The sequence below is a fragment of the Schistocerca americana genome, chromosome 2 (assembly GCF_021461395.2).
Source record: "Schistocerca americana isolate TAMUIC-IGC-003095 chromosome 2, iqSchAmer2.1, whole genome shotgun sequence".
Taxonomy (NCBI): domain Eukaryota; kingdom Metazoa; phylum Arthropoda; class Insecta; order Orthoptera; family Acrididae; genus Schistocerca; species Schistocerca americana.
The window spans coordinates 656,311,648-656,333,763 of record NC_060120.1 but is presented as its reverse complement, the minus strand read 5'-3'; the positions used below and the strand labels follow the sequence as shown (position 1 = coordinate 656,333,763).

At 39.9% G+C, this 22,116-nt stretch overlaps 1 protein-coding gene across 1 annotated transcript in view; it reads right to left on the bottom strand.

Annotated features, from left to right (window-relative positions):
• Window positions 1-22,116, bottom strand: part of LOC124594291 (glutamate receptor ionotropic, kainate 2-like) — a 212,001-nt gene that overhangs the window by 64,763 nt on the left and 125,122 nt on the right. Inside the window, exons 10-13 of the mRNA XM_047132654.1 lie at window positions 16,122-16,331; window positions 12,507-12,591; window positions 7,365-7,503; window positions 2,865-3,002 (exon numbers count right to left, since the gene is read on the bottom strand). Coding sequence (XP_046988610.1) covers window positions 2,865-3,002; window positions 7,365-7,503; window positions 12,507-12,591; window positions 16,122-16,331 — 572 coding nt within the window. The remainder of the gene's footprint in view (window positions 1-2,864; window positions 3,003-7,364; window positions 7,504-12,506; window positions 12,592-16,121; window positions 16,332-22,116) is intronic.

Here is a 22,116-nt window from a genome sequence, read left to right as displayed (position 1 = left end):
CCCGGGAGTAGACAACATTCCATTAGAACTACCGACGGCCCTAGGAGAGCCAGTCCTGACAAAACTCTACCAGCTGGTGAGCAAGATGTATGAGACAGGCGCAATACCCTCAGACTTCAAGAAGAATGTAATAATTTCAATTCCAAAGAAAGAAGGTGTTGAAATGTGAAAATTACCGAACTATCAGTTTAATAAGTCACAGCTGCAAAATACTAACGTGAATTCTTTACAGACGACTGGAAAAACTGGTAGAAGCCGACCTCGGGGAAGATCAGTTTGGATTCCGTAGAACTATTGGAACACGTGAGGCAGTACTGACATTACGACTTATCTTAGAAGAAAGATTAAGGAAAGGCAAATCTATGTTTCTAGCATTTGTAGACTTAGAGAACGCTTTTGACAATGTTGACTGGAGTACTCTCTTTCAAATTCTAAAGGTGGCAGGGGTAAAATACAGCTAGCGAAAGGCTATTTACAATTTGTACAGAAACCAGATGGCAGTTATTATAGTCGAGGGGCATGAAAGCTAAACAGTGGTTGGGAAGGGAGTGAGACAGGGTTGTAGCCTCTACCCGATGTTATTCAATCTGTATATTGAGCTAGTAGTAAAGGAAACAAAAGAAAAATTCAGAGTAGGTATTAAAATCCGTGGAGAAGAAATAAAAACTTTGAGGTCCGCCGACGACTTTGTAATTCTGTCAGAGACAGCAAAGGACTTGGAAGAGCAGTTGAACGGAATGGAGAGTGTCTTGATGGGAGGATATAAGATGAACATCAGCAAAAGCAAAACGAGGATAATGGAATGTAGTCGAATTAAGTCGGGTGATGCTGAGGGAATTAGATTAGGAAATGAGACACTTAAAATAGTAAAGGAGTTTTGCTATTTGGGGAGCAAAATATTTGATGATTGTGGAGGTAGAGAAGATATGAAATGTAGACTGGCAATGGCAAGGAAAGCGTTTTTGAAAAAGAGAAATTTGTTAACATCGAGTATAGATTTAGGTGTCAGGAAGTCGTTTCTGAAAGTATTTGTATGGAGTGTAGCCAAGTATGGAAGTGAAACATGGACGATAAATAGTTCGGACAAGAAGAGAATAGAAGCTTTCGAAATGTGGTGCTACAGAAGAATGCTGAAGTTTAAATGGGTAGATCACATAACTAATGAGGAGGTATTGAATAGAATTGGGAAGGAGTTTCTGGCGTAACTTGACAAAAAGAAGGGACCGGTTAGTAGGACATGTTCTGAGGCATCAAGGGATGACAAATTTAGCAATGGAGGGCAGTGTGGAGGGTAAAAATCGTAGAGGGAGACCAAGAGATGAATACACTAAGCAGATTCAGAAGGATGTAGGTTGCAGTAAGTACTGGGAGATGAAGAAGCTTGCACAGGATAGGGTAGCATGGAGAGCTGCATCCAACCATTATCAGGACTGAAGGCCACAACAACAACAACAAGAGAAGCAGAAGAAAAAACAAGAAATACACTGCCTTACCTTATTATAGTGCCAAATAATACAGAACAGCTGATAAATTTCGTGGAACCAATGTACGAATCGGATTCTGCATGAACAACAAACTAGGCACACTTACAGTCAGATACACCAGTCACAAAACAAAACCATTTACACCTTTTTAAAATCATTTGTGGTGAATATGAAAATTTTTCTGTGGAGCATGCAGGTAGATGTTTCTCCAGCACATTAAGAAAACAAACAATCTAAGTGAGAATTATAAATCTTCATTTAGTGAGCATCTGTGAAACTACAATCATAACACAAGCAGCGGCGAGGAATTCTCAGAGGTACTACATGGTGTAGAGAAAGGCAGATTAATGGACGCCCTAGAAGAAACTGAAATTTATAGCGCCTTCACGGAGGAACCACAATACATATTCAGTGAACAAGCATACCTCAGAAATAAAAAAAATTCTCGATTGTTTTGGATCTTTACACTTTCAGTGTCAACCTTTTGTGGTGTACAGAATTCACTGCAGTACACAAAATGGATTGTTAACTGATTTCGCTGATTATTTGTTCTATGATACGTATATGAAGTTATCTCCGCCTTATGTAAACCTATATGTCAAAATCTTTTAAGTTTATAAATTTCAATAAACTACAAAATTGGTTATAAGCACTGTTAATACAACTACACACAGTTCTCACTACGCTGGATTGCGTTTTGAAAACGCCTGAAAATGGCATATTTCCAACAGTAACAGCTGGAGGGAATCTGACTTCATTTAAAATTTTTGTAGATGCTGTGGAACCATATCACAAGATATTAATTCTTCCAATAATTTGCTCACGTTAAAAAGAATCTAGTATGTTCGTCGAAATAGCATGAGACTTCTGCCAATAAATATATTTCTGTTATTCTTGGAAAATACAGTAATGTATTTCATTCGCGTAGCTGGGAGGAAAGGGAATCTTCTCAGAGTTCACGCAATGACTGTAATACCTTTTTTTAATTTCGTTTGTTTTCGAGGTCTAGTAGTGAGCATAGTAATGAAAATGAATACTAACATTTTTTCATTTTTTGTAGAGTTCTGTGTTTTAGCTTTGAGAGTATATTTATTAAAGATTAAAACTGCGGTTTTGCCGGAGCTGTGAGCTTATGCCAAAAATTATAATTTATTTCCTCACCATCACTAGCCATTTTCAAGTGATACCAACGAATAACAATTAACTGTCGCAGTGATGAGAGAGAGGACACAGTATAGTGCTGCCAAATATCTCAGGTGTCACACTAGTGTGAGTGAAAGACATGCAATATGGAAACGACAGTACAACTTATTTGCGTTTTCTGTTACAATTTTTCCGCTTCAGTATATATTGACATACAGAGTAAGCATGTCAACTTACTTGGGTAACAGGTCGCAGCCTTGTCCCATGAGGGAGCCCATGGAGAACCAGAAGATGTTGATCATGTTGAACGTGTTTTCCAGCTCAGTTGGTTCCGGGTCGCAGGGGTGGCCCTTGTCCCACTCGCCAGGGGCCATCCTGGAATATCACGGATCAGTATCGTATCATGTAGTGCAAAGAAGAAATGAAGACCTAAAGAACTCACAAAACACATTTTTTAATAACATCTACTTGATTGCCTTGTAAAGAGGTGTGGAAAGGAGTCCAACTAGCAGAACTGTCACGTGGAATAATAATGAGCAGAGGAACTAGCGAGCAGGACCGCTCTACGAGATCTTTCCGGTCTCAGAGTTCCACGTTTGGCAAGTTGTTATGTAGGGGTATCAAGATAAATTCCCAAAAATAGCCCTTCCATTTTCAACAGACTACCTGTAAGCAATACCGTTCCGTTTATCTGCTTTGCTCATTTTAATATTCTCAGCAGTGGCAGTGACAGTTTTGAAAGTATTCACTTTCAACGGTATGTTTCGCAAGCACAACAGGAAAAGGAGAGACTGTCTTTATCGTAGAACGAAAACTGCAATTATTAAGTAGCAATTCGCAATTCACAGCCACATGCCCCGCAATTAACTTCCTGAGTGCGTTTCTGTAGTATGTCAACCTATAAAGATGGAGGTAAGATATCATTAGACTTGCGATAGTGCTGTAATTCTAGACTTCGGAAAAAATGTACAAGAATTCGTAAGGTGTCGCAACTAGTACTAAATACTAGAGTACTCTTCCAGAGAAATTCACATCTGAAACGCAATTTTTAGGTGAACCAGACTGAAATTTCCATTAGGGTGTGAGATGGTGCAGGGGTAATTTAAAATCACAGCCTGAACGACGGCGGTTGTAATCATAGTCAACACATTCCGATTAAGGATCTCCGGTGTACCTGAAAACCGGTTAAGGAAAATGCTACAGTCGTTTCTTTATAAAGGACTCGACCTACTCCCTTCTCAATTCTTCTTCAGTTCCAGCAAGAATTCAGTCTCTAATGACGTCAATCTTGCCGATGGGACGCTAAGCAGAAATCTTTTTGCTATCTTGCCGAAAATAATTTTGAGAAAAATGGCTGCAATAGAGTTACGAGGGTAAGTCAATTATTATCCGCAATTTAGTTACGTTTGTTTATTTCGGTATTACTGTCGTTTTACGTTGATAACGCATGCTTTGTTTATTTGTTGTTATATCTTTGCAATTTTTAAGCTGATATGTTAGTTTCGCTACGCAGATGTGCTGTTAATCATGGTTGTTCCGCTGTCTATTTCCAACAAAGAAGAGCAATGTTCAGTGATCCGTCTTTTGTGGTTGGCAGGCGTATCAGGGGCCGAAATTCATTAGAGACTTTCGGTACAGTCTGAGGACAGTGTTTTGCCACAACGGAGTGTCTACGAATGGATTTAAAAATTCCGAAATGGTCGCATAAGTGTTACGTACGATGAGGGAGCCGGACGACCGTTTACCGCCACAAATGGAGAAACCATTGAGCATTCACGTGAAATGATTCTTTTAGACAGACGATTAACTATTGACGAAGTGGAACATCGTCTGAAAATTAGTCACGGTTTTGCCTACGAAATCAACCACAACAGACTTGGGTTTCATAGTTTGTGCAAGATGGGTCCCAAAACAACTCACACAGTTGCATAAACAAACGCGCTTGGACATCTGAAAAAAACATTTGGATCGTTGTGGTAACGAAGGGGCCAACTTCTTAGACAGGATCATTAATGGTGACGAAACATGTATTCATTACGAGCCGGAGAGTAAACGGCAGAGTTCAAGACCCAACTGTCTGCAGGAAAACTGATACTTACGGTATTTTGGGACGCACAAGGTCCAGTAGTGGAACATAATGGGGAAAGGGGCACAACAATAAACAGTGTACGTTACAGTGAGATGCTTACTGCCAGGCTAAAGCCTACAGTTCGAAGCAAACGCCGAAGTTGCTGTCAAAAGGTGTTGTGTTGTTGCTCGACAATGCCCGTCCGCATACTGCTGCCCACACTGCTGAAACGGTCCAGAAACTCAAATTCGAAGTACTGGATCATCCTCAATATAGTCCCGATCTTCCCCCTTCTGACTATAACTTGTTTGGTCCGCTCAAACAGACATTAAGGGTCCGTCGATTTGCCTCGAACGAAGCAGTGAAAGAAGCGGTGCATCCCTGGCTCGCAGCTCACACGAGAACCTTCTTTTATGAGGGCATCAGGAAGCTTGTACAACGGTGGGCGAAGTGCGTTGAAACGCAAAAAGACTATGTCGAAAAATGATGTTCTTGTAAGTTTCCTATTTGATTACAATGAAATTTTATAACTACTTTGCGGATAATAATTGATTTACCCTCGTATAAGTATTATAACTTGAATATAACAACCTGACACAAGTATAAACATCAATATGGTGTGTGTGCACTGCTTATGTGGTGCACAATTCAACAATTATCGATTTAATATTCACCATTCAATGTTTTAGGGTAGCACACAGTACGATCAATATTCACAAAACGTAGCCCACCTTCACGTTGGTAACGAAAGCAAGAACATTAATTCCAAATTGAATTTTCTCATTTTGAGAGTGCTGAAGGGCGATCTGTCTAATTGTTAGAAACCATTCACAAACAGTTTGTTTATTTAAGACAACCAGTTTGTTTATTTAAGACAACCAGTTTCAACAGACTATGCTGTCATCTTTAGGTCCTCAAACCTTTTGTTGTAAAACACCTTAATTTTACGCTGGCGTCACGCTCAAGATGTCAAGTTGATAAAAATAGCACATTATTAAAGGTTTGTCATCGGTACAATATTTAAAAACATTATCTCGTTGTGCCACAGGCTAGTCCATGTACATATTGCTCATAGTTGCTTGTCCAGCATGTGTAAACACGTTTTGCTTTTTCATTGTCCGGGGAGGCCAGCGTAAAGTGAACATCTTTTAGAATAAAATATTTTAAGATCTGAAAACGACAGCATGGCATGTTGAAACTGGTTGTCTTAACTTACAAAAAAAAATGCGATCTTGGCTATTGAATGGTTTTTAACAAGTAATTCCAAAGACGGTAAAGGAGCAAAGACATTAAGTTACAGACCTCGTGTGAAATACAGAATCATAAATAAAATAAACCTTTGATTAAACGATGAAACTGACAATTATGGTTGAATAAAAGAGCGGCAGTCTTATTGGACTATTTGCTGAAATTTACATTTGCAGTCTCGAGCAAAAATGAAACAATGATGTGAATTTAGTACAATGAAAAAATAAGGAGAAAGTGACAAAAACACATGATTGGAATGGGGTGGAACGTAATTTTTATTTAGTGTCGTGTTAATACAGTCGATTTTAACTGCAAATGATGATAAGTATGAGTAAATGCAGGAAACAGGACAAGCAATGTATTTATCAGAAAAGGGAAAAGATTCGAAAGAAACATTTGCAGTTGAAGATAAAGGACATAAAGAAGAGCGATGAAAAATTAGGATGTAAATGATATATGAAGTGCTCAGGGAGAAACAGGAGAGCGTTCTGAAAAGCAATGTCTCCATAATTTTTAAGTGAAAAAGCGATTTAAATAGAACAAACGTTATTAACATTGTTTATCTTTATTCTTCATGATTACATATTTGGAGACGTCTGTTCCGCGAGATGGCTCTGAATTTCAGTGTGTAATGTGGCGATGTATAACAGAACTATGTCGGTGCGTGAGAAACAGCGTGCTGTAATCGAGTTTCGAATTCGTAGAGTTCGTCCACACATGGTGAACCCGCTCCTTCAGCGTGACAATTCCAAACCACACACGAGTGTTGCGACGTCTGTAACAACCTGACACTTTGGTTTCGCTGTCATCGATCATCCTCCATACAGATCCTACTTGGGTCCATCGATATTCATCTTTTTCCAGAACTTAAAGACCACCTTCGAGGACTTCACTTTGATAGTGATGAAGCGGTGCAGGCAGAGGTGAGGTTGCGACTACGTCAACAAAGTCAGATTCTCCATTGTGGCGGAGTCAAAAAAACTAGTCTCTCGTTGAGAGGAATGTGTTCGTCATCAGGGTGCCTATGCCGAGAAATAAATATGTAGACATAAAGAATAAAGATATAGGATGTTAACAACGTTTGCTTTGTTAAAAAAGAAACTTTAAGGGATTTCACGTAAAAAATTCGGAGGCATTACTTTCCAGGACGCCCTCGTACAAAGAAAGGAAACTGAGGAAATAGCTTCGTTGTACTTGTTGCACAACTGGAGCAGGTCTAGACGTGTTCGGAGTGAAGTCACCGGGGATAGTTTGTCAAATCATTGCCGCATTTTCCGAAATTTTAACCAAATTTTATAATTTAATATACCACCGGCAGTGAGTTTACTAGACAATGATGAACAGAAAAGAAATCTGTTTCATCAAACAGGTTTGAAATCTCTATGCCGAAGTAGTACGACAGTGCTGAAGGGCTTACTAACCTTGCCAGTGCGAAGAAAGTTAAAGATACTCCAAGATATGCCGTAGCCATGTAAATCCAAACGTCAACGGTGAATGGATCCAGGAAAGAAAAAAGGTTCGGATCCGCTTTCTCGGACTTACTGTACAAGATGCTAATACCTGGAACATAAAAATTGTGACTTGATACTGTAAACTGAAATTCATTCCGAGCGATCACAAGAAAACTTCAATTGTTAATGGAGAAAGAACTCCTGATTTTCAAATCTGAACGTGTTGTCAGGTGTTCCTTAAAGTAATAGCACGATTCTGTTTCGAAGCGTTTAGTGTTCCTCCGTATCTATGCACAAATTTTTATCTAAATCTTCATTATTTATTGCTGTGTATATGTTTCACATGCAACAGATGGAGAAATAACCACAGATTTATTGCTTATGTATATTACTGCAAAAAGGTGTATGCATTTGCATACATTCACGTCTATGCATCTACGTAAACTTAATAATATAACGTAGTTTTAATTTTCATAACGAACTCAATTTGTTTCGTTCCAGTAGAGTAGCACAGTATAGTAGAAACAAGGGCGAGATAAAGAAGCTTTTGAAACTGAGTGGAACTCTCTCACAGCAGTTTTCAGGCCACTCATCATTACTATCACTACCTCATTTCATTGGGCGAACAGACGCCAAATTCTCGCACTTGTATTTTCTACAATGAAATACATCTTTTATATTAATGTTTATTCGTGTCGATACAAGTCTGAATAGCCTTCGTAAAAAATTATTTGACTTGGTGAGGGAAAGAGAACATTGTGTATGTAAATATTAACCTTAAGTTTTTTTAAAAAAAAGTTATTTATCTGAAGAAGATTTTATGTTTTGAGGGAAAAGTATTCCGAGTATGTTTAAGAATTAATATGTGTCATACGATTTCATTTACACTTCGCCATTCAGTCACTTCAGAAGTACAGTACTGCAATGTTAAAATTCTGTGAGACGAATTTTGTGGTCTGCGTTATAGAAATCATATGAAAAATCAAGAAATTTGACTTTTGTCTGCTGCTTGGTATCTTCAGGAGTAACACGGAAAAAATACGTTACTAAATGACTGTTATGTTCGATCCCTTTGAATTTTTAATCTCGCGTTGTTGATGAAATAATTCGTATTTTTCTTCTAAACCTAATCAGTTTTCCTAGATATTTTTCTTATCTTAGTAAAAGTAAAGAAGCCGGGACCGGGAGGACTTCGAGATACAGGATTTGGAATGCTTTCTTTGAAAACGAGGCAAATGGATATCAGGCTAAATTTTCAGCTGCTCAGAATACATCCATCAGAGATAGAAATGTATGTTATACTGAAGGGTTGGTTAAGGAACATCGTAATATTCGAAACTGATATTACTAATGCCTTGCAAATATCAGGCAGTGTGTGCTTAATCATTTTCGAACAGTTCGGTTGCGAAAGATTTTCCCACGCTGGGTGATAAGGAAACTCAAAAAACCTCATAAAGTCATTAGGAAGAGGCAGTGACTCGATACGATTTCAATCAGAATCGTATTATTACAGGGGATGGACTGTCACGAGACAACAAATACATGGAAGATATCCATGGTATCGGGGCAAGGTGCAAACTGTCGGAATGGCACAGAGGTGGTGTTGGAATCACAGATATTTGTTTCGCTTTTGCAGGTACTTGCAGCACAATAGCACACATCAAGTGTCAACTTGATCAGCAGATTAGATTAGTTTATACGGTTTAGTGTCTTTAATGAAACTGTATAAACTGGGAATCTGTGCAGTCATAAAAATTTCTTTTGTTCCACCGCCAATGGAAATTTATCAAAAGATGGAGAAGATTGATACGGAAACTACTTCATCGTAATAAAAGAAATAAGCATCTGACTTCAAACGTGGCTGTACTTCTCATTAACATAATCTACGCGATTGATGTCCTAAATTCACAACCACAAATGAGAACATCGGGAAAAACGAGAGCATGGTATTGGACCATTCAGGATTAAAGATACACTGACCAGCCAAAACGTTAAGAACACTCTTTATTGGCGTTTGGGTCCACCTTTGGAGCGCAATACAACAGATAGGTCGTGTAGTATGGATTCGAGGAGTTCATGGTAAGTTTCTGGAGGGATGTGGCACAAGATATCTACGCACAGGTCAGGCAGTTTGCATAAATTGATGACTGGTGAGGTAGCGCTCGACATCGCCTCAGATGTGTTCCATCGGTTTCAGACCAGGCGAATCCAGTGGCCAAGACACCAACATGAGTTCACTATCATGATTCGCAAACGGCTGTAGCACAATTATGGTCTTGTGACACGAAAAGTTATCCTGCTGGAAAAGGACATTGCCGTCGGAGATGGATTCATACCGGCCTGTGCCGGTAACGCAGATCAGGTTTCGAGAAACTATTCACCCGAATTATTATGTGTCAACACATGAACGTCGACCAGGTGTAGTAAGAAATGTGATTTATTCGACCAGGCGACGTGTTTCCACCGATCTACAGTCCCTCTCGATGAACCCGTCTCCACTGAAATCGTAATTGACAATGTCGTTAGGTCAACGTGGGAACCCGTAGGAGTCGTCTGCTACAGAGACCATGTTCAACGATGTGCACCGAACTGTGTGCATTGCCACCACTAGCATTGTACAATCTTCATCAGGACAAAGTTACTTTGGCTGTAGGAAGATGGAGGGATTTATATTACGAATTGTGGAAACATCCATTATTTTCACCAGATCTGACATCATCTGAATTCAACCTGTTCTCACGTATCAGAAATTTGTAGCTGGAAAATGTTATTAGAGCGATGGAGAGGTTATGGCATCTCTACATGGGAACTTTGCAGATTTTGGCGAATCACACTTCCATGACAGTATCGACTCATTGGAAAAACTTCGGGCAGGGGACACTGATCAAAAAGAGAACTACTTTGAAAAATAAGAACGTTTTGATCTAAGAAGAAAACCGCTAAAAGCTAAATCTAGACATTGTCGCCCTTAGTTGTATGAAAACGTGGATAGTTTCTATACAAATTGCTACATACAGATTTCGTTAGGACGGCTTCAATGAACTACAATTACTCTTGTAAATTTAGACTTATTTGCTATTGCTGTATCTGACATGATCTCCTGATTCTCACAAGGGAGAAAAGACTTGTAAATAACAACAATGAATTGTCGATCTAGTGGCAGTAGGCCTTGCAAGAGAATGAATGGTTTGCAAGAGAATGGTCATAAGACATATGAGTCTGGTGAAGACTCAGCAGTTGAACAGCAAGGCGAGTTGGGGCCGAGAAAGTTATTGAAGCACATTAGTCTTCTCGTTCAGACGAAGGATTAACAAGGACGATCTCACATTGTTAGGATCTTCGCCAAGACTCATTTCGTGACGAGAGGCAGTGCTCCACCTTGGGATCTATCCATTATCACCATATTTACGACTTTGACAAAGATGGACAGTGCCTCTTCGTATTTCTACCTTAGGATGTGTCCATAATTTCTCTTTTCATTTTCTGATATTTTTTGTGTTGCAAATTCGTGTCTCCTGCCGACAACGTATCCAGCCATTGTATCACATAGAAAGGTTGTTACATAGTAAAAAGTGACAGTTTGTTTGTGATATATGCCACATAAACACTTTTGCTGAGTACATGTGTAAATAAGACTCTCTGCATTCCAAAGATTATACTGCTGAGAAGTGGTTAGTCTGCTTGAACAAGACTGCGGCGTGGAGCACTGGCCGACGTAATGTATGTACTGGTGAGGAGGCCTCAGTTCGGAGTGCTGTTGCCGCTACTTGGTGTATATTAAAGGGGCAATGTGAAGCGTGCACTAGCTTTGCAGGAAAGTAGGATGTCGTGTTTAAAGAACCTTTGCAGTTCTGGGTAGCAAATTTCGTAACTTGCATTGTTTGACTATTTGGTACTGTTGTTTCAAGTAGTGCAGAATGCGCATATAATTAAGAAAGACTCACATCAATCTTTACCCATTTTTCCTTCAATGCAGTGAATGTTAATTTGTTTAAAGAATTAATTTTCACGAAAGTTCTGTGTTAAGTGTTCGTGAACTTACTGTATATTTTTAAAGTATAATAGTTTGGCAATAAGAATGTCCAATTATGTGGGTATGTTCATATCATTCAATTTCTACTAATGAATACAAAACTGAAATGCAATTAGTTTTCAAATTATTCAACATTGAACCTACATATTATATTCACATTTTTTTAAAAAATAGCAATGCGGTCTCGCATTGCAGCATGCGAATACACTTGCATTGCACTCTGCAAGTTTTATTCTTAGTAATGGGGAAAACAGCGTGATTTCTTTCAGCATTTTTCAGAGAAATGCAATTGCATTGCAACTACCTGTTTATCCGAGTTCGCACAAGTTAGCCAGAACTAAACGTTATCTTGTGCACTTAGAGAACTGTGATTACCTGTTCAGATTACATTCAGTGAAACAATAACTGGTTCGATATTAATTTTCATATTATTTAGTTTAGTGGCTGTGTGAGTGTTTTTGTTGAAGATTTAAATACTGAGATTACAGTTCAAAATGGTTCAAATGGCTCTGAGTACTATGCGACTTAACTTCTGAGGTCATCAGTCGCCTAGAACTTAGAACTAATTAAACCTAACTAATCTAAGGACATCACACACATCCATGCCCGAGGCAGGATTCGAACCTGTGACCGGAGCGGTCGCTCGGCTCCAGACTGTAGCGCCTAGAACCACACGGCCACTCTGGCCGGCACTGAGATTATGTATAAGGTGTATACAGCAATATGGTTATTCATATGCGGTAGGTCAGAAGGGTATTGTTCATAACGATTACACATAATAAATGCAATTATGCATGTACGTACCTTAAACATAGTCGCTTCATAGGTATTAAAACTAATGGTTACATATAGCCAATAGTCAACATAAAGTTACTTCTTGTACACAGTCAGGTTAAAGTCTACAAGTTTCACTGAGACGTAAAACTAAAAACTCTCCTTTGAAAAGTTAGCACAAGCATGTAACACTGGATAACGCAGTTCAAGAGTTGCACTAGTGGAATATTAAGGTTGAAAAGTTACACTGGGGGAGTGAAAGCATAAAAGTTACAGCATAGCTTTCAAATAATACGAGTACTCACCGAGGTTCATGAAGGGCATGGTGAAATCAACGGCCGATTGCCGCTCCTCCGTAATGGTCAGGTCACAGATGGCCAGGTCTGCCCTCTGGAACAGAAGCAAATCGAATGAAAGAGTGAGTACACGAAAATTTCGCCAAGTTATTCTTCATTTAGCGCCTTACGTGAAAGTAACTTTAATGTGCCGGTGTTGGCAATAAAGTACCCGAGAGGAGCACACATTAACTTACACCGTACCGACTGTAATTGCGTGTATCAGTCAGCTTGTCGGGGCGAAATTTGCATAGTACCCGTGTGCTAAGCAGGTGTCTGTAAATGATAACAATTGTTCGGTAATTGCCCATGCGGCTGTACAATTAAATCATCAGAATTGTCTACAATGAGTGCTAACAACGTTACGTAGGAGGTACCGCCATCAGTGCTCGTGACTCTTATGTATCAGTTACCAATGTATCAGTTACCAGTTTATCAGAATGATAACGTAAGCTGACGGATTATATACGTTGTATTCGTACTTGCATTGTTTATTTGTATTTAGTTTCGCGTAAAGTCTATGATACAACGCCGTGCAGAAGAAGTGACTCTCAAGTTCAATATTAAATGATAAAATAAAATGTCGTATGTTAATCTGGTAGTTTTCTAAATTTGAAATTTTATTTATAAATGATTCTTCGTTTATGTATATATGAAAATTATGTGTTAGTTGTTGTGGTCTTCAGTCCAAAGACCAGTTTGATGCAGCTCTCCATGCTTGTCTATCCTGTGCAAGTCTCTTCGTCTCTGCAAAACTATTGCAGTCAACGTTAATTTGAATGTGCTTACTGTTTTCGAGTCTTGGTTTCCCTCTCCAATTTTAGCTCTCCACTATCTGACTGATGATTCCTTGACGTCCTATCAACTGATTCCTTCTTTTAATCAAGTTGTACCATGACTTTCTTTTCTCCAGTTATTCGATCTACCCATTTAATCTGCGGCATTCTTCTGTAGCACCACATTTCAAAAGCTTCTATTCCAGTCTTATCTGAAGTGTTCATTGTCCACGTTTCACTTCCATGCAAGGCTAAACTCCATTCAGAAACCTTGCACACAAAATTTCCTAAAGTTTAAATTTATATTCGATGTTGACAAATGTATCTTTTTAAGAAATGATTTTTTTAATAATTCCCAGTCTGAAATTTATATCCTGACTACTTCAGCCATCGTCACTTATATTATTACCCAAATAACAAAACTCATCTGCTACTTTCAGTGTCTCATTTCTTCAATTCTCTCAGCATCGATTGACTGATTCGACTAGATTCAGTTACTATTGTTTTACTTCCGTTGACACATCATTTTATACTCTCTTTTAAAGCTGCTCGTTGTTCCGTTCGACTTCCGTTTCACGTCCTCTGTCGTCTCTGAGAGAATTAAAATGCTATCGACAAACCAGAAAGTCTTTAGTTCTTCTCCCTGAACTTCATTTTCCTTTAAAATTTCAACTTGGTTTTGTTCTCTGCTTGGTTACCATAGAGACTGAATAACATCGGGATTAGACTACAACCCAGTCTCACTTCCTTCTCAATTACCGTTTTTCTTTCATGTACTTCTACACTTGTAACCTCAGTCTGGTTTTTTTTTACCATATGTAAATAACTTTTCACCTCCTGAATTTTATGTCTGCTATCTTCAGTATTTCAAAGAGGGTATTCCAGTGAACATTGTCAAAATCTTTCTCTACATCTAAAAATGCTGTGAACGTAGGTTTTCCTTATTTTATACTTTCTTCTAGAATAGGTTAAGAGTGCCTAACGTGTTCCTATATTTTACGGAAACCAAACTAATCTTTCCCGAAGTCGGCTTCTGTTTGTTTCTCCATTCTTCTGTAAATAACTGCGGTCAGTATTTTACAATCATGACTTAGTAGTTAGGCAATGTATGTTCCGGACAAAGTTTTGCAAGATTCTCTTATGTAAACAAACCGGCCACTTGCCCCATCCTAATTTAATAACCAGTAATCAAACAAACTGCAAATTTTGACATTTGCTTTGTTTATTTAGGATGTAATAAATGACCTGTAACTTCAATATAATAACCATAATTTGTGACCCAAGATGGCTGCAGAGTGTCCCATGTTTACCCCTGTGTCCAGCTGCTTCTAGCCTAATCTTAATTATCATATTTTATTTCCCAAAATGGCGTCCTACTCCTCCATCTAGTGCAGTGTACTCCTATTGTTACTCCTTCACCAGCCCACACACCACCTCCAATCTTAGAATGCCGAGAATCTGAGACTCGACTTGCCATTTGGGCTCTGCACCTCGCTTGAGCAACAGTAGCGTCAGCAGAGACAAATTCAGGTGATATCTCCAACTTCGTTCTCTTGCAATTTCTAACAGAATATTTTCTGTGCTGTATGCCACTATTCACAGTTCCGGGGTTTGTTTTCACAGTTTTCAGCCGAGCACCGCTGCCAGTGGTATTTTTTGCAATGTATGACGTTGTCATAGTCCTGGGGCTATTTTGCTGATCTGCTCCCACGCTTCAAGAATACACACATAATTACGGGATTGTAAATGTTTAGCAACAAGCACCACCATACATGCCCAGCAACAACACGAGCATATGACGTTATTTACAGTTTTTAGGTAATTCATTCGAATTTTGGCGATTTTTCCTAGTATTCCACAAATTCCCACGACTTAAACTCCATCGAGCACGTGCACTGTGCGTAATGCAGTACGTCATAAGCACCAATGACCATCCAGCAGTTTTCAGTCGCGCTGGTGATGGATTCGAACGCCCTACCACAACATCTCCGCGCCTCCTTTGCGGCCAACAAGGGAGTTTGCTGGAGAGCTGCACTGCCGTACGTGGTGGTCACAGACGCTATTAAGAACCATATCCTGCCTTTTGTAATGTCCAGGAGAATATCTCGAATCACGGTGAATTCAGTTTAATTATTTTCTTTGAATAAAAGTGTCATTTCGGTTCGTCTCAATACGTATTTATTTCCTCTGACTTGCAATTTCGTTTTTCATTGTGCATCTGGAGTCATCCCACACAAATACTATTCGTCAGGTCTCTCATGTGACACACGTTTTCGACGAAAAGCGACGGTTTGTTTCCCGTTACAAGCAAAATGAGTTTTAAAGCGGAATTTCAGGTGTTTATTCGATAGAACGGTCCAAAATTAGTCTAGTTCAATATTTGTTTTATCGATGAGTATTAACATGGACAGTAGAACACGGAAAATAGTCAGTACTCCAACAGCTACTGAGAAGCGCTGCTGCTTGGCGGTAGCAGCCACCAGAGGCCAGGGCGGTGCTGTCAGAACGTAACGCACAAGATCGAAAGTGAAATACAGAAATGAGGGCAAAATTGGGATTAAAATCTCTAAATAAATAAAATATAAGAACACAGAAGGAAATGGAAAGAGCATATCAGTAAGATGGAGTATGACAGACTGCCAAATATACCATACACATACAAAGTAAAAGGATGAAGAAACGCAGGGAGAGTTAGGATCAAATGGAAGGACTTGGACTAATTACTATATGTAGGCGTAACAAGCGAAGCCTAATACGTGCAGGAGATGATGATGGGGATGATGATAATGATGATATAGTCATTCGTTACCCCTGCGATCAGCTCGCCAACGAGCCCGTTCCAGGTGCCTGTCTTCTCGTTTCTATTGCCGTATTGCCCATCGGGCGCCAGCTTGAACTCGAACGTGAAGTTGAGAATCTCTGCGATCTGTGTGATCAGGTCCATCGAGTAGCCCTCGTATCTGTCGTTGCCGACACGTGGCGGCGTCGTATGCTCCTTCTCCATCAAGTACGGGGCTCCCTGAAACATAATACATGTATCTTTTTTTCATTCCAATGGGTGAGAAATGGAGATTGTAATGAATATGAGACGCTCTGCCAACATCAGACAGTAAATGGGACAGGCGGGACGCCTACAGCCAAGTCAGAATGTGATGTACGAAATCATAGGCCGGGAATGCCACTACACAAGGCTATGAAGTACCATTTTTTGAAGAGAAGGAACGGATGCGCGCTCATTCCATGGGTAAGCCAGCTGCTGGCATGCATATATTCACAAAACAACAAAGATTTTCAAAGTCAACGCAGACAAAAGGAGAGGTCTGCTGGACATCAGGTGTCTGTAGGTACTGAGAGAAACACAACTTGTCTTAACGAAGGAATGGTTTTAGAGATAAACTCTTCAAGCAAGTATGTATCCTTTAGAGTAAGGAAAGTGGGGTTTACGCAAAAGCTACTAGAGTCGTTATTGAAGAATTTGACTGTAGAAGCCGGCCGCTGTGACCGAGCGGTTGTAGGCGCTTCAGTCTGGAACCACACGACTGCTACGGTCGCAGGTTCGATTCCTGCCTCGGGCATGGATGTGTGTAATGTCCTTAGGTTAGATAGGTTTACGTAGTTCTAAGTCTAGAGGACATGACCTCAAATGTTAAGTCTCATAGCGCTTAGCGCCATTTTAACCATTTGACTGTAGAAAAGAAGAATTTGAGTTGCTCAATCAGATGGTAAGGTTATGCCCTTTGAAAACTGTTGAACGTTAGGGGTGTGATAGTCCTAGAGTGGCAGCTTGCTGCTAGACCTCGGAGTAGAAACATCGATACGAGTTGGTCATACTTCGCTACAGATCGGAAGTCACTCAAGTGTTTGCTTCAGAGCAGTTAGTGAGAGCCGCTAAACGATCAAACAGTTAGACAAATATCACCAGTTTTGTCATATATATAGCAGTATGCGGCTTATTTAACGTTTTGTCAAATATAAATTGTGTTTGGCGTGCCTGACAATGAGAGTAATTTAGGTTGACGGTCAATTTGACAAGATGGCGGATGTTGTTCGTGTTGATGTTTCGCCGCGAAAATTTTGCGAGAAAGAGTTTCAGTTACAATTTACATCACTGCATTGTGAGTTCCTACAACTGTCGAAAATATGACCAGGGATAAAAACAAAAGAACACTGGCAATTACCAAAACGGCAGAGATGTTGCGTCTTTCCTAGCAGTATATTATGCAGGAAGACGTTGAAAAGAAAATGACTATAGAGGATAGGTGCCTAATATGAGACACACTTTTGTAAACCAATTTGAAAGACCTAAAACTAAGTGCAATTTTATTTTTTATGCTGGTAATAATATCTTGCATTATTTAATTTTATCATACAATTATCGTATTTGCAATAACAAACAATCTTTCAGAGTAGTTATTAAATCTTCACAAACAAGGCATTTCATAGAAATGAGATCAAGGTTTCCGAATATGAGACAGTAATAATATTTTGCTTTAATTATTTTATTACAGAATAATGACATATGAATATACAATTTTTACATGTTGCATTCATTTTTGTTATCCTTCACTCATTTTTTCCACTACTTAGGTTTATATTCACGACATCCGGGACAAACAAAATTGTCTTCTGCGACACCGCAATCTTCATGAGCCCAGCGATAACATTTCATGCACTGCGCCCATTTGTCCCCGTGTTTGTCTTCAGAAAAGCGCCCAGTACAGAACAGACACTCTGCGTCATCGCATCACTGCTGTCTCAATCCCCACTGTCATCAAGATGGGCATCGGATGCCGAGTCACTAGACGATTCTTCTGCTTTAGGTCTACGATTTGAAGATTTTCCACTCTTCTCCCCAAATAACTGTCTGGCTGCTTTCTTAGCTTCAGCCTCTGTTTTCTTCTGTTTAGATTCTTGCAATAGCTTTGCATAAGGAGTTGAAGTTAGTAACGCAGCAGAGCACGAACGCAATGTTTCACCTATTTGACTTATCTCCAGGTGGTTTTGCGATGTGTGGGAGAGGTCTGATGTCTGAAGGGCTGGCAGCTTGACCATCACCATCAGTAGTTTCATTTTCGTTTTGGCATCTCTTTCTTGAAGAGCGTCAACATGGCAATGAACTGAAAATTCATGTTCCCTAAAGACGCTTCTGTTTCATGGGATGAGACCTGTTGTCTCTGAAGGCATTCACAGATGCTTCCCTTGTTGCTGCTCGGTTGTAAACTGCCCCAAATAACCTGGCTATTAATAATGGGGAGATAAAATGACCTGGGTTACTTGCCAACCACGTTTCTATCTCTTGGGCATAGTAGGTTTTCAAAGGCCCCATAAATCCGACGTCAAGTGGCTGCATTTTATGCGTTGGGTGTGGTGGCAAACATACAATATGAACATTGTTTTCACGTGCTTTATCTAATACATCGAGATTCTTTGTGTGGGAATAATGCCCATCAAGAATCAAAATGACAGGGTCATTTGAAGATAGCTTTACATCAGTCACAAATTGATCAAACCACTGAGTAAAAATGTGAGTTTGCATCCATCCACTTGGATGACAAGCTGATATTGATCCTGCAGGTGCACCGTCCGTCAATTCCTGCTTCATATTCTTCCTTGGGAAGACGATTAGTGGTGGAACATAAGTGCCAGCTGCGTTCAAACACGTTACAACTGTGATGAGATTTCCCCTTTCTGCTGAAGTCAAGGCAGCAACTTGTCTCTTCCCTTTCATAGCAATAATCTTGCTGTGTTTGTGCTGCACAGACGTCACTCCAGTTTCGTCAACATTGAAGACTCGATGCGGGTTATGGTTGATTCGTAAATATCAAAAAATCTCCCCACATTTTCTGGAGTGAAAGCTTTCACTCTTGCTGCTGCAAGACCCTGAGGGGTTCTCATTGATAAAATTGGGTGTCTCTTAAGGAAAGCTCGGAGCCATTTCTTTAAATTACACATAACAAATCGTGAGAGAACGAGTTCCCCGAAAGTTCCCCGAATATGCGAAAGGTATCGTAATATGCGACACTGACGCGTATTTGGATCCCCATACTATCGCATATTAGGAATTTCGCCATCTTACACAAAGAATCACGCACTTGCTAACAACGTTCGTTGGAAAATGAATCTGTCAAAATTATAGGTAATACCGTCACAAATAACAACAATAAAAGAGTGCAGTAATATCCACTCACTTTTAAGCTGAAATATTGTCTTAACACCGATGTCGCACAAACTCCAAACACAAGAAATTTTGTATCAACCTCTACGTACTGTGTCCGGCTCAGCCATGGCGTCCTACTCGCTGTGTCGTCGTCTGGCACGCAGTAGACGTGTTTAAGAAACTCTCCACCAGAGTGCAGCCCCTAACATAAGGACAATTGGGGTGTCTCATATTAGGGAACTATCGCATAATAGGCACCTTTCCTCTACTACAAGCGACATGCAAGCGGATATGCAATTAAAAAAAAATTGAAGCTCGCCAGTTCCTCTATGGACGATGTATTAGTTCCCAAAGGGCAGTATTTTAATGAATTTTCACCAGAGATCTAGGTAGAAGAAAATAGGTTTTTGTGTAATTGTGACTCTTTTTTCTATGTGAGTGCGAAGTAATTCTAATAAGTTACTTAAAGGGGTGACTGTCGTTCGGATACATTTGACGCAGACATCAAATGCTGAGTTTAATATTCCCTTTAGGAGATTTTCATAGGCGTGTTTATTTCTCAGTTTAAACCATTCCATGGACCAGAGTCTTGCTTCCTTTCTTTTCATATTTTTACACAGTGACAAAGTCAGTGCGAGAAATGTTCTGTCTGTACTGGTAGCTATTGCCACTAGTATCAAAATACTTCACAACACTATATCCACTGCGTGACAGCTGCTTCAAAAGCAAGGTTAAATTTGACAAACTTTCTTAGTACTTTTGCGCGCTTGTTTGACACACTCGTAAACAGTAAATAGCGAATTTGACTGACAAGCTTGATCATAATCCTGGAGATCTGTCCCAGCCTGTGCCGTAAACACACGACCACAAACCCCTAGGAAACCTTCGCTCCTTGTCGATTACGATGCAAAGCCAAACAGCACACTGCCTACAGTCCAATGATCGCCCAGTAAATGACGGCCACTATAGCACTCCGTACCAAGTCAGCCTGCCAACGTTCCACTTGTCTCTGAGTGTCAACTGCAAAAAACTCGCGAAATGAATCAGAGACATTTCAATTAATTTAATACACATATTATAATTTTATTGCTTCAGTAATAGTGATGGAAAGATGTCAGTTGTCTTGCATTTGTGTTTAGTAAAGCGTACTGAAATTTAACGCCTGTGGTCCAAACAAACCATTTTATGAAAGTAAGTGATCATAACTGTGCAACAGAATTACTGGATCGCTTTTTCGAAATCCCGTAATTCCCACGGGGTCGACGACTCTTCAAACACAAGGCATCGGCATTTGCGAAAAAAAGACCACGGCTCAGAAGTCCACGTGACGTATAAGGTACATTAGTGATCTCACATTGGCAGCAAATTTCATCACAATTGAGCCCAAAGCCTCCGTGGACTTGTCACACGATCAGAATGTCGTAACATCCCCTCTTACGCACATTTCGCTCCTTCTTTTGACGCCTCTGCGATGAAGGCCAGAATCGAGACGCTCATCGTTTAGATCACGCGGTTTTCTCATGAGTGGCCGGGGAAAACATTCCATACACACCTCCGTTCAGAATTTGCACAAATTGGCCGCAAGGGGTGGCATAAACGGTTTCAGTGAAACCACCCCGTTTCCTGGGGCGTTGATTCCAACTCGTTTCACGGACGAAAACGATATTTTACAGTGCAGGGAGCAACATGAAGATGTTCTTAACAATCTTTGACACTGCTAACACCCTCGGGCGTTTCGGCCATTCTTTAAGGACATTGTGGGGCTGCATTCCCACTGAAGCTGATCGCACCCATTTGGAGTGCAGCGCGGCAAGAAGTTTTGCTCTCGTGTACAGGTAGGAAACTGTAGGGACCGTTGAAAACCATTCCATTAAATTTGAAAGTGATCCGGAGCAGCTAAGGGTGCTTACGCTTTTTCAGCATTTCTGTGGCATGATCAGGGAGAGATGAGACATTGACACATGCGTGAATAAAACGGCAAAGAGTCTCGCTACGAGCCCCCACCCTAAATTCGGCTTAAACCTCAGTGGAACCCTCCAGCTTTTATTGAGAATTGAAAAATGTATCTCTACAAACAGAGTCCGTGACGAGATTACCAGGCGCCTTCAGGCAGACTACATTGCTACTCTTTCACTGCTACAACACTGCCCTTGTGTCTGATAGCAGGCTATACACAATCAAACGTATTGCCGGTCTCCAAGGCAGTAGGATGTCTTCACGTGTTCCGTCTGCAAGGACACATTTTTAAAATTCTCAATGAAGGTGGATGGGTGCCACGGACAGATTTGCCGAACTGGAGGTTGTAACGCCACTTCCTTTGGAAGAAAAATGAAGAATATAAAAATAGTACCCCAAAGCCCAAATGTCCCAAAAATCAAGTTGCAAATTTCATTAAAAAAAAAAAACAAAGTCCCTTTTTGGAATAATGTTGCTTGAATAGTAGCACGTAGATAGAAAAGAAATTTAGTACCAAATAGCTTAGTGTTTTGAAAAAGAAAGAAATAAAAAAAATAGAATCCCATTAGTTTCAAAATAAAATCATAGTAGATAGCAAAGTACCGTAATTAGAAATCACGGAGTAGGACGAACGATCTCAAAGAATACTCCTTATGAGTACTCCTTGAGAATCGTGTGTAATACCTAAGAA